Here is a 20962-nt window from a genome sequence, read left to right as displayed (position 1 = left end):
TATGCACATGCTGCAGGCTGGGCACACCCAAGCTCTGTAAGTGTGTATGAGTGTGTCTGAATGTGTGTGTGTGTGTGTGTGGCCTAGTCTGCCCTCAGCTTGATGCATAATTAAGCAGCAGCAGTTTGGATGCCAGACGCAGGCTGGGTACGAGGAGCTGAGTTCTGCAGAGGGCACACACACACACACACACACACACACAAATGCCAACACAACCTCTCAAGACACAATATGGCACCCTCAAACATGAGTGGAACATTGCCCACTCCAGCCTGTCCCAAGATGTCCAAACAACACTGTTTATGACCCTTAGAAGGGCCAGAGACAATAAGGGCTCAAGCTAAATGAATAAAAACATCAGGAGGTGTGACTGCATCAAAGCTGCTTAACTTTACACAGAGGAGCAATTAGGACATCGAGAATAATGGGATGAAATCACTGAGCTAGGAACTGATGTAAAATAACATTTCAGATGGACAGCCACAGTGCTATGTGAGATAGTCCTGAGAAAGTGTAGTGAAAGCAGCCCAGCAGCGGAACTGGTTATGGATTTCTACACATCACGGTGGTGCAGCAGGTAGTGTCACAGTCACAAAGTTCAAGTGACCTAGAGATTGTGGGTTCGAGTCCCGCTGGGACAGACTGAGTGTCTGTGAGGAGTGTGGCGTGTTCTCTCTGTGTCCGCATGGGTTTCCTCCCATGGTCCAAAAAACACACATTGGTAAATGGTGACTCAAAAAAGCGTCCATAATGTGTGAGATCCTGCGTAGGACTGGCGCCCCCTCCAGGGTGAGTTCCCGCCTTGCACCCATTGATTCCGGGTAGGCTCCGGACCCACCGCGACCCTGAACTGGATAAGCGATTACAGGCAATGAATGGACGATTACGCATGAGTGGAATTAACCAGCTGTGGGCAGTTGGTGTCAATGTATCCGCAGAGTGTAGATATATATCTTGGCTATCAGCAGTGCTATTGGCTGCCAGTAGCTTATGCACTGTTCTGGTCATCATTCAGAAATAAGTCCAAGCTGGAACACTAATATTGACTTCAACATGAATTGGCAGATCAATTCAAATGTGTTTGGTTTTGTGACATCACAAAAACATTTGGTTTAAATGCTGCTGTTTGCAGCTTAGTTCCTGTATGTGGAACGGAGAGTATATTACATATCACAAAACGTTAGCAACTATTACATTCTACAACATCAAAGTATACACATCTGTTTTTTCATGGTATGAGACCTTTAATGTTTGACTCAGGAGGACAGAAGGCTTCATCAGCGTTATCAGACTGGCACAGAGACTGATGAAAGAAGCAAGGCTTAAATAAAGTACAGTCTGTCTGCGGTTTTCCAGGCAGATGAGACGCCATCATACGTTAAGACCAGGACTTCTTTTGTGTGCTTGTCTGGGGGCCGTGTGTGTGTGTGTGGGTGTGTCCCTACATTCCTGAAATCAAGAGAGATAAATGCACCCAGCACCTTCTGTGCTGATCACACTTTAGCTGGAATATCAGGCATTATGGCATCTGTCATATTTACTGGTGATGATACTATCGCGACAAAGCATTTAAACGACAACACAGGACATATTTAAACCTCTGCCACGAAGAGTTTATCACATGCTAATGTCTTATCTCAATTTGTAGAAGGTTTCTGTAAAGTGTTAGCATTAGTAGCTTCATTAGCCTTGAAGGTCCAGTGCTAAACTAAAGCAGAGTATAGAGTGTGGAGAACAGAGACTGGTAATCATCAGGTCGGTTAGTCATTAAAATTAGTCCCGGAAGAACAGTTCAGGTCCAATCTACAGCACAGCCATCGGCCTCGCTAATATCATCACACATCGGCATGAGCAGGGCGAGGAGGAAAAATACGGAGGAACAAGAATACACAGAGACTGGGCTCAGAGAAGGGAAAGCAAGAGTAAAATATATCCGTAATTAAGTAAGTGTTGAAGAAGAGAAAGGCTGGAAATAGGAGGGAGATAAGGATAAGAAAAATAGAAAGAAAATGACAGCGAGGAACAGCAAAAATCAAAGAGTGATAGTGAGAAATAAAAATGGGTCAAGAATGAAAGGCAAAACGAATGAGGGAAAAATGTGACAGGAGAGAAGAAAGGGAGGGAAAAGGAGAAAGAAAGAAAAGAGATAAGAACTGAAAAATAAAAGGAGAAACAAAGAGAAGGAGACAGCACTGTAGAAGACTGCATTAAGACTGCAGTCTAAAGGCAGGGGAGTTTATGGGCTGGTGGAGGACATTGGAGGGGTTGGTCAGCTCTAGCCACGTTTACAGACGATTGTGTTACAGCCCACTCCACTTGGCCATTTACAGCCAGAGTGCTGTGTGTGTTAAAGGGTTCATTCAAGGAGGAGGAGAATGGGATGTTTAATTGAATCCATCTAAAATGGTTAACCGTGTAAAGGAGAAACCGCACTATTCACTCGTCTTGCCCACAGAACAAAGGAGGAAGAGAGAAAATAGACAAAGCTCTGGGCTGAGAATCCCTACAGGCTTCACAAGATGAGAGCATAATACAGTTTATGATTCTACTGTGTTTTTAAAGGTAATTACACTGTAGTGAAATGACAGTGCTAAGTAATGCACCTTTTTACTGCCTGCAAAAAAACACCTTGCCTCCAGTGATTGTGGGTAGGCTCTGGAGCCACCTGATGACCCCTGAGTCCCTTTCCCAAATGTTTCTAGGTTTATATCTGATGTAGACTTCAATGAGGCAATGAAGAATTAAGAAGCATATCCTGCTAGAATCAGATATATAACAGATGCCCAAAAGGAATAAACTAGTTAAGGGTGTGGGTGCTCATAGAGCCACATAAGCAGTATAAGGCTTTATAGGCTGTAATATAACTTGGAATGTTTTACATGATCTACAACTACATTCCCTACCAAAAAAAGGCTTTGATGCCAGTCACTGAAATAAAAAAGTCAGCAACGCTAATCACTCGAAACAAGACACAGATTTTAACGTTGATTTCACACACCCCATTTCATCTCCAGGACTTGTATTTTCTTCTCGTATTTTACACAGTTCTCTAATGAAAGATTTCAAATATTCACCTCCCCTTCTGGAGAAGAGAATGTAATGTAATTATTACAATTATAGGTACATTCCACTGGTTGTAGCTTTAGTGACAAATGTACCTTTTAAGTACAGTGGAACCTCTACTAACGAACTTTCCAAGATACGAACCGGGCATTTGAATATTTTTTATTTTTTGCCTCCACCAACGAACCATGACTCTAGAAACGAACCCGAGTCTCCGCCGAGCCGGCGGCTGGAAATGGCCTCTGACCCCAATAGGCGAGTCTCCCAGCGCCCAGACTGGAGTGAGCTTTTAAGATTAGCAAATTGTAGCTTTAGCAATTTAGCATTAGTGTAAATAGCAGACATCGAAATTCGTGCTAAGTTAAGCCGTATCTACGCTTCGTCTCCCTACATTCACCCACCCACCCCCACCTCCCGTTATCCAGCCAGTGCCTGTGTTACTCCTCCAGCCAGTCGTCACATCTTCAAGGTACCGATGTGTAACCACTTAAAACTTTATTTCTTTTTTATTACTGTTACCACTGTATTTCTTTTTTTTATTTTTAGTAATGCTACAGGTGTGCACTACTTATTTCCACTGGTACAGAACAATATTACCTACATTTTACATGACTATATGGACAAAATATTATTGTTCAATATTAAAAAAAAAAGTGTTGCAATGACCAATTGTTTTTATGGTTGTCTTGTAATAACTCACTGATTGCACTCATACATTCAATTGTATAAATAACTGGATTTTTATTTAAACACCTTAAAAATCACTTGTAAATTCTGAAATACAGCCAATGGAACCCAAAAGGTAGGTATTACAAAATAGCTTATTAAATTAAATAATCATCCATTTCTGGGTAATAAATGAAAAACAAATACTCTGCAAAGTGCAAAACAGCAGCATTCAATGGTAGTGATTAAAACAACCACAACTATCAACAAACATTTAACTGATTTAACATATTCTTCAACTAGGGGTTGATGCGGCCACCCACCCCTCCCCTCCCTGCTTGGTGGTATAACTCTTCGCTGATTGGTACCTTTGCTTGTTGTTCTCTGACTGGTTGAATGACAAGCGTTAGAAAAAAAATGACTCTGTCTTAGACGGGAACCGGCTCTCATCGTTCTCTTACAAGAGCCGGCTCTTTGAACCGTTTCGTTCGCGACCGACACATCACCACTTCACAGGGCAACACAGACACACACACACACTCACACCTACGGACACTTTTGAGTCACCAATCCACCTACCAACATGTGTTTTTGGAGTGTGGGAGGAAACTGGAGCACCCGGAGGAAACCCACGCAGACACAGGGAGAACACACCAACTCCTCACAGACAGTCACCCAGAGAGGGAATCGAACCCACAACCTCCAGGTCCCTGGAGCTGTGTGGTTCCACTGTTGTTTCTTTTCTAAAAGAGTGTAGGAAACCAATCACGGAGCCCCCCCAAACAAAACACTGAGCAAACAGGAGTTTAAGAAAAATGCCTTTATTTTACAACTTTAAAAAGCAATTTAAAGCACAAAGATTGAACTCTTTAATATAAACTTCTTTTCCTGCATAAAAATGGTGGCATGTGCACATTGTGCTTGCATTGCAAACTCTGTCCAGCCTCTCGGGGCTTTTGCGCGCTCTGCCGTCCAGCTCAGCGTTTTATTGCATACGTCACATATGTGACGTCTCACATGTCTATGTCCATGACCAGAGGAGGAGATGAAGAAACAAAACAGAGAACACAAAATAAAACCCAGACCACACCAAACATTACACAGTGAACCACAGTAGCAGCTCTTTAAAAAAAAAAAAAAAAAAAGAAAGAAAGAAAAAGAAAAAAAAGCCGTTGCACGTCGTCCAGAGAGAATTAAAACAATTTAAAAATTGAAGTGTGATTACAATAAATTAAGAAGACATTACAGTTGTGCTTTAATGCTGCGTACACCAACAACTTTCCCTAATGCAAACAATATCCCCCTTTCATCCAGACTCTGAGTCTCATATGAGATGCAGCTTCCAATAATGAATACGCTGCCCCAAGTTTCTATTTATGTTTCCCTTTGAAATATGTAGCACTGAGTGCTAACACTAGCTAAACAGTTGCACACATCCCCATAGACAGCTTTGATTACAATATTCTGCTTCTCTCTATAGACTATAGAAAACTAAACTTATAAAATTAAAGTATTACAAGGCATTTTTCCCTGTGGAAAAAAAGGCAAATTCACCCTTGTATGCATTCTTATTTACTGTCATAGCATCCTTCAATTTAAAAAGAAAAAGAAAAAAAACAACAACAACAAATATCGTCCTCTGTGGAATTCAGCACACAGCAATTCACAAAGAAAAACTAAGAGAGAAACACAAACTTCAAAGACTTTGGTATGAAGAAAACAAGAAGACAGTCCCTCGTGGTAACCTCATCATCATTTTCCCTTTTAAGAACATACTGCTCTTCTCTTTTACATTATCCCATTAAGTGACAAGTACGAAATGTGCATAGACTTCATGAGATAAATGGGTACGCTAGATAACTAGCAGAAAATAAGGACTTTCTTGTAGAAAAAATGACGACGATCAGTTTACTAAGAGGTCCCATGTACAGTAGTGAGGGGTCAACGACAGCTTGACCATCCGACCTGCCAGACACAATAGCAAGCCACACACGTCAAGGGCTGTCTCTCAGCTCATCAGCATTTCTAACTGTAACAGCTGTTGCTTGCTGAACAAAGTGGCCACTGGGCAGTTTGTTGTGAATATATACTGCATCTCTGCCGACTGTTGTGATCTGTCAGCTCATCAGGGTAAAGGTTCTGCTACTGAGGTCAAGAGGTCAGTGCCTCCAAGGACCAGGAGGTTACACAAAGTCAAACACTTGCACACAAACACACACTCTGGAAAACATTGCAATTTCAGCCAGTGCTAGGTTAGTTAATAATTTCTCTATTTTCGCGATATCAATTTAAAGCGGTTGTTACTAGGGACAGCAAATCTGATGTTTCCCTGAACTTAGAAAAGAACAGAAACTCTGCCGACCCAAAACCCTTCTAATAAAAGCCAAGTTGGTGAATTTCGTGGGGGGAATAAAACAACAACAACATAAAATACATGAATATAATCATGCAACTTCAAACCTACAGCTGTTAAAACACAGGTCTCAGCATGACACAAAGAGAATGATCAACTAAAGGGTTCTGGTAAAGTCTGATCCAGGTCTAGGTCTGTGCCTGTTACACTTACAATAGAACAGAACAGATCAAATGTTTGGTTAATGCAGTTGTTGTGCTGGGCTGGTTGAACAGGCTGAAGAAACAGCATCTAATGGGGTGTTTTAGGTCATCCTCAGACCACAGTGTCAGAAAATAATAGTAATTCTGCTCTCTCAAAATCAGGCTGTTCTAAGCTGCTACAACCACGATGGCACTAAATGGTAAGATCTTGCAACTGTCTGTTGATTCTATTATATGTGGTTTAGGTAAATGTTTTCTGTTCTTTTATGCACACATGAAAACACTTGTTTAATTAAAAGAAAACAAAAAAACCCTGTCCTCCACTTGAAATGCTAGAATTGCCACATCTATATTTCTAAAGACTGGAATTGAATGATTGTAAATGCAAGCGTTCAGACCCCAGTAGGTTAAATGATATGAGGGATTTTCTAACGTTAGGAGGATAATAGCTAATAACAATTTTGACGTTTCTGGAAACAACGGAATTAATATAATTTTTATCCCTTGCAGGCCATTTCACAAAGAAAGTGGTATTCTTTTAAGCAATGTCAATGTCAAGGTGGTCTGTTGTGTACTATACACACACCATTCACTTCAGTACGATATTAGTTTTGAATAATGCCCTCCGTTTAATATAAATTCTGTTTATGACGTAAAAACTAATTTATGGTTTACCTCACAAAAATAACATTTTAAAAATGGTTCATGCTACAAACACTGCAATCATTTATCAAAATAATTCCATTAAATATGGCCAATTTCAAGTAGTCATTGCAAGAGTGTAAAGGCATTTTTACCACACACACGAGTTATGCAAATAAAGTGCATGATCAGTTTACACACAGTAACTGAAATGAGGTTTACAGGAAGATAGCACTCAATCCTCAAATTAGCATGAATATAGCACTTGGTGCCATTTCAACTGTTGAAAATCATCTTTTTATGAGGACATCTACAAGCTACTCCAGGCAGCCAACTCCTCTCTAGTGAGTGGTTAAGGTTTACAGTTCTTGATGTTGGGAAACGACAGCAAATGGTCAGTTATGCTACTGGATTTTTCCATTCAGCTGCATGCTATGCCGTAATTTTGATCTAAAGGGCCAACTTAAAACGTTGTCAATGTATATTACAGCCCTAAATTAATTGTTGTGGTTTATCACTCAATCATGGACCCATTTCAGCAGATTAGAGCTTGGCAGGCATTCTACAAACACTAATTACTGATTGATTTCATTTTAAAGACTAATTATTCTTCGCAACATTTTCCATCTTAAGAAGTTAACATTATTGTGACTGTTATTTACTTTCATCAGCAAAGTTTAGACCATTTTTTTGTGCTTTTTCCATCTATCAGGACTGGTTTGTACAAAAATATGCAGGCTATTCAAATAAGGAACCACCTTAACTTCAATCTCCACAAGTAAGGACTGTCGTCTGAGGAAACCACTGAGAAATCTGATATAATTTCAAAATTAGAACACATTCTTTAAATGGTCATGCATAACTTGGCCCAAACCAAACTAAAACCTGAAAACACCTTCAAGTGTACTCTGAAGGTCTGTGTGGACCTGAACCTGGCCCTGGCAGGACTGGAAGGACTCAATCTAATTGTGATGCCTGAGGTTTGTTACTGAGCAAAAATGTGTAAGAGCCCAGTGCACGCTATGGAAAGATTGTTGGCAGAAAATGAACTGTAAGGTCCCCTCCCCCACCTTTCAGCTTCCAAAGACTAAAGACTGAATTGCAAAACTAACTATATTTAAAGATGCCAGATCGACTCAATGACTGGTAAATTGAGCCAATTCTCTCTGTCATCACAAATCCAAATCAGGTTTAAAGCCACTTTAAGTGAGCCATCAGTCGTCAGATAAGCATTCTGCATGTTTATCAGTAGTGTGTAATGTCTTTGAGAGAGTTTTGTACATTTATAGCCAAACTGGTAATCCTTTTTAGAGCTCTGATTACTGAACAGTGCTTATTTGCTAATCTCACCATGCTGCCACAAGAAGAAAGAGGACATTTTGGAAGAAAGTTGTGACAGTCATTGTGTTATCCCTGGTCCTGATTGAGTTGTGTCCAAACATAGCTAATCTCACTGGGCATATTTCTCTCTCTATCTCTCTCTAACCTGGAGATTTACACAAACAACCCCACCCCAAACAGTCACATTTGTACTTAATTAGAACCTCTAGCGGAGAGATGACCAGCACTGCAATTACAGTTCCAACCCCACCAACAAACCCCAAGAGGTCAGCTATGGCTTGTGGCTGGAAACTGTATCAGGCTGTAGCTAGCTGGCTGTGGACTTTAACCCCGGTGCCAACTGCATAAGCTAACTCAGCTCCCCACATGGAGCTAAACAGATCTGTGCTGAGTCCTGGGGGTTCTTTCCCAGACCGTTGAATTTTAGTTGTGCTTGGCCCGGCCACCTTTCAGGTAGCTCTTCCAGCGTTTTACAAAGTCCTTAAAGACTGGTGAGTTGTCTATGGTACTCAACAGCTGCAGCTGGTTGATGTGTGTAGTGTGGTAATCCCAGCGGGCCAGGTTGGGCGCAGTGCCCAGCATGAAGTGTCGCAAGTCGTAGATGGTGCCCGAGCCTGTGTCATACAGGGGCACCATGGCCTTGAGAGACTCCATGCCTTTGCTATACAGTTGGCCTGCCTCTCGCCTGTCCTTGTCTACCGCTGTCTGGGCAAGGTCATACAAGCCAATGAGTGAGTAGATGAAACCATTGAGGACAAAGGAGCTAGGCGTTGTAGGGTACTCCTCATACCAATCGTACTTGTTCATGAACACTGCTTTTACACCATGCTGCTCTGAAGGAAGCTTGTACGGGCCCATGGCCTTTATGGCTGACTTCAAGTACGTTTCGTCCTTAGTTAACAGGTAGGCCCGCACCAGAGTAGACATGGCCTGGCCCTGTGCCATGGCTGAGTACCAACCCGGCTCCAGAGGTCGAAAGCCTTCACCCAGCTTGCGGGTGACCATGATGGGCCATCCGCCTCGCTCGTCCTGGTTACGTACCAGCCAATCGCTGGCAGCAAAAAAGGCAGCCATGTGCGAAGTGGTGGAGATGGTAACATTGTCGATGGCACCTCGACCTCTGAGCACAAGCTTGACCACCCGGCGCGGCATCGTCTTAGTTGCTTTGACAGCTTTGGTGTTAGACAGGCCGATGCCCTTTCGGAGGTCCGTGAGGAGGTCACGTGTCACCGTTGTCCATGCCGTCCGAGCCCCAATCCCGTAGGTGATGTCTCGGTCCTTGAAGGCAATGAGTTGGGTGGAAGTGACATAATGGATGACAAACGGAGGCCCCTTCTCTGTGGTTTCCAGGACAACAGACACACTGCCGTTAGAGGTGAACTTCAAGTCAAAGGATATGATAAAGTCCTTTGTGTTGCCGAGAGGAAGAGAGATGCCCTCTGAGTTCTCTGTCAAAGAAAGTTAAAGAATTCTATTGTTAAAAAACAGAGCTAATAATTGCTCACACAGACAACATTTACTAACAAACAACATAACAGTTTCAGAACTATGTCCCGAGGGTTGTGGGTTCACAAGGTAAATTAGAATAAGGGGAAAATTGGGAGGGAAAGGGCAGACATCCTTATATGAAGAGAGATTTATATTTATAATCTCTCTATATATTTATATATTTATTTTTATTATTATTATATAATAGAGCACTAGTGATAACTCCTTGCTCGTTCCGAAGAGACATCAATGAGAATCCAGTTGGGAAAGCTTCAATCAGCCCCTGCACCATCTATCCCTTAATGTAACCATGCTGAAATGCACACTCAATGCAAAATTCAGCTCTCAGTATTAAGCTTCTTTTATAGTTAAGCATCTGTTCCTGCCTGCTATTTCTTTATGCCCTGTAACTTGGAATACCGACTTGGAAAGAAACAAAGCAAAGATTTTCAAAGCCAGATGGGGAGATACAGACAGCCTGCAAGAGAAGAGAACTCAGAAAAGGTAAAACAAAAAGGAAAAGGCAGAGAGATAAAGGGTTATTTTAGGGGCCTGGAGGTAGACAGTCTGGCTTGGGCATAGTTGTGCTACTGTTTAATGCACTCATAAATTCATTACTTAAGGTAATGCAGAGAATAAGTGGATTTGTGCTACAATTATCTGCCCCCCCATCAATAAAGGACCAATGGAGAATGTAGACAGAGATAAAGCAATAAGGAAAGAGTGACCAGAGTGAAAGAAGAGATCAAATGATAGGAGAAACAAGAAAAGTGAGAGAAGCAGACTGAGAACTTAAGAACCAGAGCATGGGAGAATCAGGCCGAGTGCTAGATCCAGTGCATCCCAGCTGGCCCTTCTCAAATCAATGCTTTAGGTGATGACACCAAGTACTGCTGACAGCACAATAGCCCAGGTAAAGTTAATGGCTATTGATTTAGCTCAGTGCTAAAAAGTGCCACTGTATTATTAACAACAAAATACATACCGCTGACCAACAAGGGAGCAGTGAGCTGAGACTTTGAAGTGAACAACTGGATATCTGCCTGGTGTCTGTGTGTGTGTGTGTGTGTGTGTGTGTGTGTGTTGGTTTTAACAGGACACAGATATTGATTTTGTGGGAAAGAATATAAGATCCAATGCAAAGCTGCTGATTGGCGAATTAAATGAGAACAATAACAAGAGGGGAAATTACAAGGAGAGGCAGAAGAGAAGATGAAACGTAGCTCAGGGAAGAGCAGAGGTGATAAAAGAAAAAGAAAATGAAGAAGCCATAAAATGATAAATGAACAAACAAGAGAGCTCATATTGAAATTCTAATCCAGTACAATGTATTATAAGAAGCTTCTGATACATTGCAGACATTGTGTTAGATTAGAATTTCAGGAGTCGATGGGCAGAATTTGGAACCTTTGCCTTTTCACGTACCCCCTGCATATTTTTAAAGTATAGTGTGTACAAGGATAGAATGGGTCAGTTACAATTATTGTTTAAAATCATTTTTACAATTTACATATTCCAACGTGATCATACGACTGCGTTTTAGGGCCACGGCCTTGAGAAAAAATCTCGGAATAATTCGCGTATAATGGAGCAGACACACAGTGCAACTGTGTAATGCAGCGTGTTGCTTAAGTCATACTATGGTATACATTTCAGGAATAAACACTCCGTTCTCTTCCACATCAGGACCACAGTGTGATTAGTGTTTAAGCCCTGAATCAGTGCACGAACCCATGGCATGTAGTTTCACATGATACAATTAATGATCACGAAAATGCTAGATCCAGAGCGATTGGAACTCCGGCGCCTCCATCATGTTACTTGCTACATGTTACATGCTCGGACTCGTACAATAAACTAAAGCCTTAATCGCAGTCAGGGGCTGCACTGACGGGGTCGTCATGTCGTGTGGATGCATTTAATAAATAATTCTGTTCACTTCACTGACTGCTTCTTTCACAACTCACAACAGTCTGTCTGTCTACATATTATAATCAATAATAACCCAAACAGTGTTTCTGTACATACTCTGATTATATTCACGAAATTATACAGACTTTTTTTTACTCAGAATATTCCCAGAATTCTGACTTTATTCTTGGGGGGGAGCACAATCCACTAAATTAGGGAACCTACCAGCCGGATCACAAAAATACATGTAGGTTTATAATTATTAGTGCTGTCAAAGTTAACGCTTTAATGCATTCTTTTAATTTAACGCAAATTAATAATTTTACCAGATTTGGCCACAACGTCTTGCCATAACTCACTTGTTTTACAGCTGCTCCTGTTGAGTTCAGTAGGTAGATTTCTCTCAAACATACACACACAAGCTCACACAGCTGCTGATTCAGATTTTTTTTTTTCTGTGCCTGGATTAATGCACACATTTCAGTCTAATAAAGTCGTTGAAGCTGGAATATGGAAGTGTTTTATTGTCTGAGCCGTGAGCATGCTGCAAATTTCTCATTTACAGCTTTTCTCTGAGGTTCCTTGTGTATAACACTGTACACATTTTGTCTCCCTTCCCAAAAAACACTAGCATTTTAACTTGTGATTAATCACAGAATGTCATTGTGATTACCTTGATTATGACATTTTTGAATCAGTTGACATATATGTATAAGTACACATACAGACAGACAGAGACAGAGAGAGGAGTTGGTGTACCTGGGGTACTGAACAGACGGACAGATGATATTTGGGATTTGTCGTAACTCCTGGTCAGCGAGCAGCCTCTGGGCACTGTCCACGCACTGGGCCTGCTGTCACGCTCTTCTGCTGTGTCGTACACTTCCACATGGGGAGGCCGCTCTGTCAGGTTCTTACTGTAGTGGCTCAGGCCATACTGTGCAATTTGTATGGCATAGAAATAACCCTGAGGACCCCACTGGGTGGACAGGGGCACTCCTGCAGAGACAGAGAGGAATGCAGTGTTAAAGAGAAGATGGAAAAAATAAAAATCAGTGATTTAAGGTCTTTAAATATAATCATAATTCATCAGTGTTAAAAGGCAGTAAGTTATAACTGGTTAAAGCATGTTAAAGAAATTATTAAAAGTAGAAATTTAACTTGAATTCATAAATTTAAGGGCTTAGAAATTCCCTTGTGGAAAGCACACTTGACCACCACAAAGAACCTGAAATTTTCAAGTTTCATCACTTCAGAGAGGACTGTGTAGGCTTAACTCAGAAGAATCCCCATGAGTTTGACCGCTAGCAGTTATTCTGGTTATGTCTGGACTCTGTGAGATGGAGGCTGACAGTGATGAGAAAGCTGAGGGTGAAAGATCACCTCATCTCATTCACTCTCACTCAATCTCAGCTGAGGAAGAGCTCCACTTCCAGCTTTAGAGCCCTGTTCTCCAGGCCAAGCTGCCAAAGCACACGGCTCAATACCGAATCAAGGGCAAGACACAGCTACACTGCAGCTTTATATCTGGGTTTGAAATATTAGGCGCACAGAGAGGGAAAAAAATAAATAAATAAGAGAGAGGAGGGGAGGAAAAAAAAAAAAAAAAATACAGCAGAGGAGAGACACAGATAAATGGACCAAACAGCAAGCTAACACATACTCTAATGAGAACCACTGCATTCCTCAAGGCCATTTTCTCTCTCTCCGTGTGTGTGTGTGTGTGTGTGTGTGTGTGTGTGTGTGTGTGTGTGTGTGTGTGTGTAAGTGGGACCCACATGAGGAGTTAAATGGAGGCCGCAGAAACAGTGTCTGGCCTAGATTCTATTCAGAGCTCTTCCTTCGTCCACTTCAGGAGACTTATCCCAGTAACATTTTACTTTAGGGCTGTGATCATAAGTCAAGAAGACACAGACATAAAGCAAGTAAGCACGTTCAGACTGGACGTTTCATACTCAAGGGCAACTCAACGTGCTTTGAAACTTTACCCAGAAAAAAAAATAAAATAAATAAATACAAAAAATAGTAGCAAATAATCCAAATAAAATTCATTCATTCATTGTCTAAAACCGCTTATCCAATTCAGGGTCGCGGTGGGTCCAGAGCCTACCCGGAATCACTGGGCGCAAGGTGCTAAAATGAATAAAAATAAATAAAACATCAAAAGAAAACCTTATAATCATAATCAAATGTCTAAGGTAATAAAAGATTCTTGAAGATACCAGTTCTGGAATTTAACCATGAAGATAACCATTTAAAACCAGACATTATAAGACATTTTTATAAACCATTCATTCCAATAGGTGTCATCTGTCCAGTTGACAGGACACCAATGCTAGGTGCAAGTGATGCTCTTCGCTGACAACAGGATGTCATGACATTTGGGGTAAGACTTGGTAAATCTGTGCATGTCACAATGACAGAGTTGATGACACACAGACAGTTCTGAAATTCAGAGCAATTTCTGGGGTATTAGGTGAAGAGTGTTTCATTTAGCCTTCATAACTTCTAAGCTGCATGACATCGGTATTATGTTAGAGTGATACATAATAAGCCATAAAATTTGTTGTTTTAATTTGCCATGTCACTGCACTAAATCATTTCAATCTAATATCAGAAAAAAAAAATAATAGCACTTGACAGGTGTCAAACATCATTTTTCAGAACAGTCATCATAACGCTTATGTCATGGTCATGTAGATTTATGGACACTACTGTACAGTGAAAATCTATCATCATACATTAACTGGCATTTCTATCATTTCTCTTTATTCATCCCAAATTTCTCCACATTTTTCCTATTTCACTTATGATCCACCTCTCCTTTCCCCTCCCTCTCCTCATTTAGCAGCAGAGCTTAAAGTGTGTGTGTGTGTGTGTGTGTGTGTCCCCTCATACCCCAGCTCTGATAATAGGCTATATCCTTGAGCTCCCAGCTCAGGGCTCTAATGTCTTATTACCTCTACATGAAGTGCTGCTTTTGTATCTGAAACGCAGCTCGCATTGGAAATAAGGAACAGAACCCCATTATTTCACAGCTGTGGATTCTCTTTGTATGATCGGGCAAACATTGCAAGCTGGTCACACATGCAGCTATTCATTTCGCCCCTTCTCCATTTAGCTCTGTCTCCACTTACATAGTGAGGACATGTATTATTCTAATACTTTACCATTAATCCACTTTTTCTTTAGTGGGTCCACAAGCAACCGTAGATATTTCAGTGTCTACTCTGTTGAAAAATCTAATAACATAAGACAAAGGCTGAAGAAAGGGTTTAGAATCCAAAGATTGTAGACAAAAACAACACACCCATGTAACACCTATAACAACAATCAATCTCTGAGCAGGAAGGTGTGCTTTCTGACATACAAATAAACTGCATCACCTCCTCACCTTTAATGTTTATGCTTCTCAAAATAACCTTCCCACAGATATGGGAAGATAATAAGTAGGAAATGTTTTGCAACCTTGAATAGTCCCTAAAGGCCTGAACGAACACACACACACACACTTGCAATAGTTAATATAGCAATGCTTCTAAAACACACAGCAGAGTCATGAGAACCTCACAGAGTCCAGAGTCCCAGACCATGAGTAATGGACACAAGAAAACATGCCAGTGTGCCCGTGCAAATCGGCCCAGGACGAAATGAAAGAGCCAGAGCAATTCACACTCCGTCACATTTACCAAGCCATCGGATTTATCTCCATTTACAGATGGCCCAATTTCTCTACATAACACAAAGGATTACACTACAAACCTGCCCCTTCAAGATAGCGTTGTGGTTAGAGAAGGAAGCTTGGTCATTTACCACTAACTGAACACACCAATTGAAATCTGCTGAAAGTAAAGTGAAAGAATAATGTTCTTGTGCATTTGGAAAAAAGAGACAGCTACAAGGCAAAAAAAATGGTTTGACTGGGAGAACTGATGAACGATAGCTCAAATTGTGCAGTGTCCTGAACACACTGACTTAGTGGCCTGAGCCTGCATGGTTCTGGCATTTCTCCATTTTCACAGTGTGTTTTAAAACGGTAAGCAATGAGGAACAGTGTCTTATTCCCCCATCTCCACACACGCAAAGATGAAAGATCTCTCTGAATGAGACAAAAAAAAAAAAAAAAGCCACAAGTCAAAGTGTAAAACTATGGTTTGGCAAAAAAAGCAAATTACCCAATTTTCCCTTGACCCCAACAGCAGCTGATATTTCAAGATTTCACTCTCTTTTCTCATAGAAGAGCAAAACATTCATTCATTATCTGTAACCACTTATCCAGTTCAGGGTTGCGGTGGGTCCAGAGCCTACCTGGAATCATTGGGTGCAAGGCGGGAATACACCCTGGAGGGGGCGCCAGGCCTTCAAAGGGCAACACACACACACTCACACCTACGGGCACTTTTGAGTCGCCAATCCACCTACCAACGTGTATTTTTGGACTGTGGGAGGAAACCCACGCGGAAACGGAGAGAACACACCAACTCCTCACAGACAGTCACCTGGAGCGGGAATCGAACCCACAACCTCCAGGTCCCTGGAGCTGTGTGACTCAAATGTTTTTCAAATGTTGAAAAGCATAAACTGAGATGAGCACATTGCTCTATTTGTACTATTGACTTATAAATTGCTGTTTCAGATTTCAGGAAGTGGAATGTTACCAAATTAGTGCATTAGTAAAATACTACATACACATTTTCTAATTAAAAAATATAATAATAATAAATTAAAAAAAAATATAAAATAAAATCAAATTCAGCCACGGCAATTTTTTCCCCTCTCAAACATACGTTCCACCCTAAAGACGCAGACCTTCTCCTAAGACAAACCAGAGAGAAGTGTTTTCCTACAATCTTAATAACATCTCTTCAAACCCCAAGCTAAGCACTGCCCATTCAGTGAGTTCTCTTACCCCAGAGTAACCAAATAATCATAACAGCTCCATCATGAACGTTCGCCCACAACAGCAATTTTTGAACAAATGCAATATGCACTAATGATCAATACAATATCTTTATGTTAAATTTAAACGGACAGAATTTGTGTTCAACTGCGAATATGATGCTGACAGGAAAGATGTTGTTGCATGAGCCCTATGAATAAATAATAGATGTGCATCCTTCTTCAGATATGCTCTCTTCATTATGATGGCTGGATATGGCACAGCACTTTCATGCTGTTTACTGAATAGCAGTTGCAAAAATTACTGATTTTATTTTATTTTTTTTTTTGCACAAAATCATACTTTACTGCACGCTCCACTCTGTCTATGATGCAATTTTGGTGCACTATGTGGAAAGCTTCCAGGAGTGGAGGAAACTGATGACTCCGTTTCAGACAGCCCATTCATACAAACTGAAAACAGAAATGATTTTCAATAACCTCCTAATACATCAACAGCAAAACATTATTCTCCATCCATACCCCACCATTGAATTATTCAGAAGGTATATACCGTCACTGCAGCAGCACTGCCTCGGGCAAACCTTTACATTGGCCCTTTTGACTTTGATCTGCATGCACACGGTAGCGCAGTGTGAGGTGTGCATTGTGACTGCTCTGTCTACAAACAGATGATTGAAGCAAAGGGCATGGGAGTCAGGAGGAGAGCGATAGAGGCTCACGAGAAGGTGAAGGACATAAGAGGCAGTACGAGTCATTTGGCAACATCTGTCTCCCTTCTGGTGTGCGTGCGCGTGTGTGCGCATGAGATAGAAAGAGAGAGACATGTATAGTGGGCCAGAGAGCATCGGAGATAGCCAGACAAGCACAGTATAGGCTAAACAGAGGAAGACAGACTGAGTGAGAATGAGAGAGATAGAGAGAGCACAAGACCTAGACAGAGATAAAAGGGAAAGCCGGAGAGGTTTTAAACAGCCAGTGATAGATAAATGAAAGGGGAATTGTCAGAGTTCAGGGACAGTGATGGAGCACTAAGAGTGTGATGCTTGGCTATTCTACAGATAAGGTCTAAGAGAAAAATGCATGTTCAAATATGTCTCTTGGGCAGTGTGATAACAACACCAAGGGACATGACCAAAGGAGCAGCCTCTCTACCATTCCTCTGTCCAATTTCTCCATTTCGCTGGCTCGCTCCCCTCAGTCGAGTAGAAGATACATGTCTGTACACAATAAAACGCGTCCCCATTAAGTTTAGGGTCACCATAATCAACTCCTGTAATCTAGCTGAATCAATCCCAGTTTCATTTGCTTAATGCAAGTCCATTGATGGTCCATTACTCATGAAAGGCTAGAGGTGGATTACTTAAGTTTAGCTTCCAGGAAAACTCTTACTGTGCTATGGAGCTAAATGGCTATTAATGTACACAGCAGCCTCTGTCTATTTGCCTGTCTGTCTCTCTCTCTTCAAACGAGACACTACTGAACCTCATGAAGCAAGAGTCACAACATGTTTTTCTAACACAATGTAACGTTACTATAATTACAAATCAACATGGGGGTCCGTTACACAGGAGCACTGAGAGAGAACATGTCATCAGACATCGTTTTTGTGGTTGAAAGCTGGGTTTACACTACAGATGTGCTAGTATTCGAACACAGAAATCACTATTCAAGTATGAGTTGCCATCGAGTCTCGGCACGGAAAAGAGTGTGACCATGGTAGGGTGAGCAAGATTCAACACCAAACTTTCATCCTATGCAGTTCCCTGACCCAGCAAGAGGAGAAAGTAGGGCTAAGTAAATGTCAAAGCCAGTTTTCACTTCCAGACTATGAAAAAGTGAATCACTGCACAAAATAAAGCTGCTCATCTCACAGCATCCCCCTTCTCACCCTTAAACAAACTTAAAGAAATTGTTTAGAATGCATAACCCTAGGTTATTGATTGAGATTAGATTTTTTAGTAGTCTTGCAATGTAAACTGTTCATGGGTCGTAGCGTAAACTATTCTCGGGTATCGTCAACAACCAACGAAAACAGTAAACACTGGCAGTAGATACAGAAAACCAGCAATGCGTCTAAGGGTGCAGAGTGGGTGGCCTGAAATCAGCACTATCTTTTGTCTTTTAATATTACACAAAAACTCAACACTACGACATTACGATGTGATACACATGCTTCTAAACAACCAGTTTTATCTGTAACGGAAACAACACAGTGGGATAGATATGCCATTAAAGCCTTATTTGTTTAACTACATTATGAAATCCCCTATTGCTTAATGTCTGATACTTCTGAACCATTTAATGTGGAACATATTCTGCAGTATGTGCAATTCTACTTACCTCCATCTCCCTCTGTAGTTTATACAGGGACAGTGTTGACCACATTTTACCATCCATGACCTCATCCAAGAGCTGAGCTTTTTTCCCCCCTTTTAAATTCTGCACAAATAGCAGCGTAAACAGTATCAGCCGCAAGCTGCTGTACTTCTATGTTTGTATCGGTGTCTCCTAGGTAACGTGATATCTGTGTTTGGGGGCACATTTGGTTCATTTGAGCAGAAGGTTGGAGTCATATACTGTATGTTTCCCAGTCGTTTAGTATGTGACTGACATTTCTCCAGTCTCCATAAAAATCATCAAAACACAGTCGTGTAGAGTGAGAAAGTCTGTTTATAATCTGCTCCGAAGTTATAGGCCGAGTCATGTACTGTACCAAAGGCTTAAGTAGAGTTTCATTCTAGATCCTAGAATGCTGGCAAAATGTAGAAAGAAAAAGTTACAGTGACAAAGTTATAGTATTCATTTCTTTTTACTTGACTCTAAAAAGCTAACTTGGGGTTGGCGTATCATCCAATTATTTTACATCATTATTTCAACCAACTTCAGATTTTCTTCAATTTCGTTTTTTAAAACGATTATTAAAAATGTGGCAAATCAAGAAAAAAATATATCCAAGGATTATATATTTATTTTGCTATAAAAAGGTAAGAGGCATAAACATAAGTCACAAACATAAAAAGTACGCAATTATTTAAACAAGCTGGTGGATTGCTCTCAGGAGGGAAAACCTGTCAAAAGCGTCTAAGAGCTGCACATCAGCCAGAACTAGACATTAGGCATTTCAAAATATGAACATGTTAAAGGTAACCATGCTTAACATATGCTTCTGCATTTTCTGTATCCACTGGGGATATAACAACTTTCTTTTTTACCGCACCGATTCCCTGAGGGCAAATTTTAATCAAATTGCTCCCGTACTGACTGCCTGTCCATTACAAGATTTTAAGAGACTAGGCTTAATGGAGGAAACTGCTACTTTCACCCAGCAAATATCATTTAGGTCTGAAGGGTGCCACTTGACAAAGATTTTAGTAATGTGTAAGACATGGTTTCACACCCACCCACCAGTACACATTCATAATTTGATTTGAGACCGTAATCCTGCCTTTAGAGTGATCCATTTTGTTAAAATAAAGATAAATGCATGATTCGAGTGACTGCAGAAACATTCCGTTCACAAGAAAGTTCAGGGCTGGTCAGGGGCTTCTTTTATCATCTGAAATTTTACTTAAAATAGTTGAAAAATCTAGCTGTGATTATTAGAAATCACATTGGAACATACTTTAATAAAGTATATAACAATAACACTTGGAATTTGTAATCAATGGAGTAGGTGTGATTCAAAGCAAAACTTTTAAAATAATCATGTGCCTGGTATGTATCCATCATAGATGTAGCATTCATTACCTTCTGGTATTCTGACATATTCCTCTGAGAGAGCTTTAATTTCAGAAATATGAGGGATAGAGTATAAAAATACACACCAGTATTTAAGAACTTCACACTGATCATAAGGGATGTTGTGATACATTGATTAAGACTTCATCACAGACATTATTGGGAACTGAATCAGAAATTAGCCATTTTAAATTCAGCACATTGAACTTACAAATTAATATCACATTACATCATACACCAATCAGCCATAACATTATGACTACAGGAGATCCTCAGGTTACGTCAGTCCCGAGTTACGATATTTTGTGGTTACGACATCTCCCATTTACTGAATAAGGCCTTGTTTCGACTTAAGTGGTTTTGCGTCGTAAACATCGTAACGCAAACTTCTTGTTTGGTGTGCGTGGCAGAATAAACGGTTACGCGACTCGGGACCGAGGAGGACGGCGTCACCCCAGTCGCATTGTACACCATTTTAGCTTGCTGCTACGTCGTTCTCTCTCACGTGTGCTTACAATGTTATTTACGTACAGTATGTACGCATGTTCCGACTTACACTGAAAATCGGTTTACGATGCGAAGTAGGAACGCTAAACGTCGTAAGTCGAGGACCCCCTGTACGCCCAATGATTCCAGGTAGGCTCTGGACCCACCG

General features: G+C 40.9%; 1 protein-coding gene across 1 annotated transcript in view; it reads right to left on the bottom strand.

Annotated features, from left to right (window-relative positions):
* Positions 1 to 4553: 4553 nt before the first annotated feature.
* Positions 4554 to 20962, bottom strand: part of LOC136677504 (D-glucuronyl C5-epimerase B) — a 51240-nt gene continuing 34831 nt past the window's right edge. The window contains exons 4-5 of the mRNA XM_066655066.1: positions 12427 to 12666; positions 4554 to 9716 (exon numbers count right to left, since the gene is read on the bottom strand). Of these exons, the coding sequence (XP_066511163.1) occupies positions 8692 to 9716; positions 12427 to 12666 (1265 nt within the window). The 3' untranslated portion in view covers positions 4554 to 8691. The remainder of the gene's footprint in view (positions 9717 to 12426; positions 12667 to 20962) is intronic.

Source organism: Hoplias malabaricus, chromosome X2 (assembly GCF_029633855.1).
Source record: "Hoplias malabaricus isolate fHopMal1 chromosome X2, fHopMal1.hap1, whole genome shotgun sequence".
Taxonomy (NCBI): domain Eukaryota; kingdom Metazoa; phylum Chordata; class Actinopteri; order Characiformes; family Erythrinidae; genus Hoplias; species Hoplias malabaricus.
The sequence above is the reverse complement of the archived record's forward strand: the minus strand, read 5'-3'. Positions and strand labels throughout refer to the sequence as shown.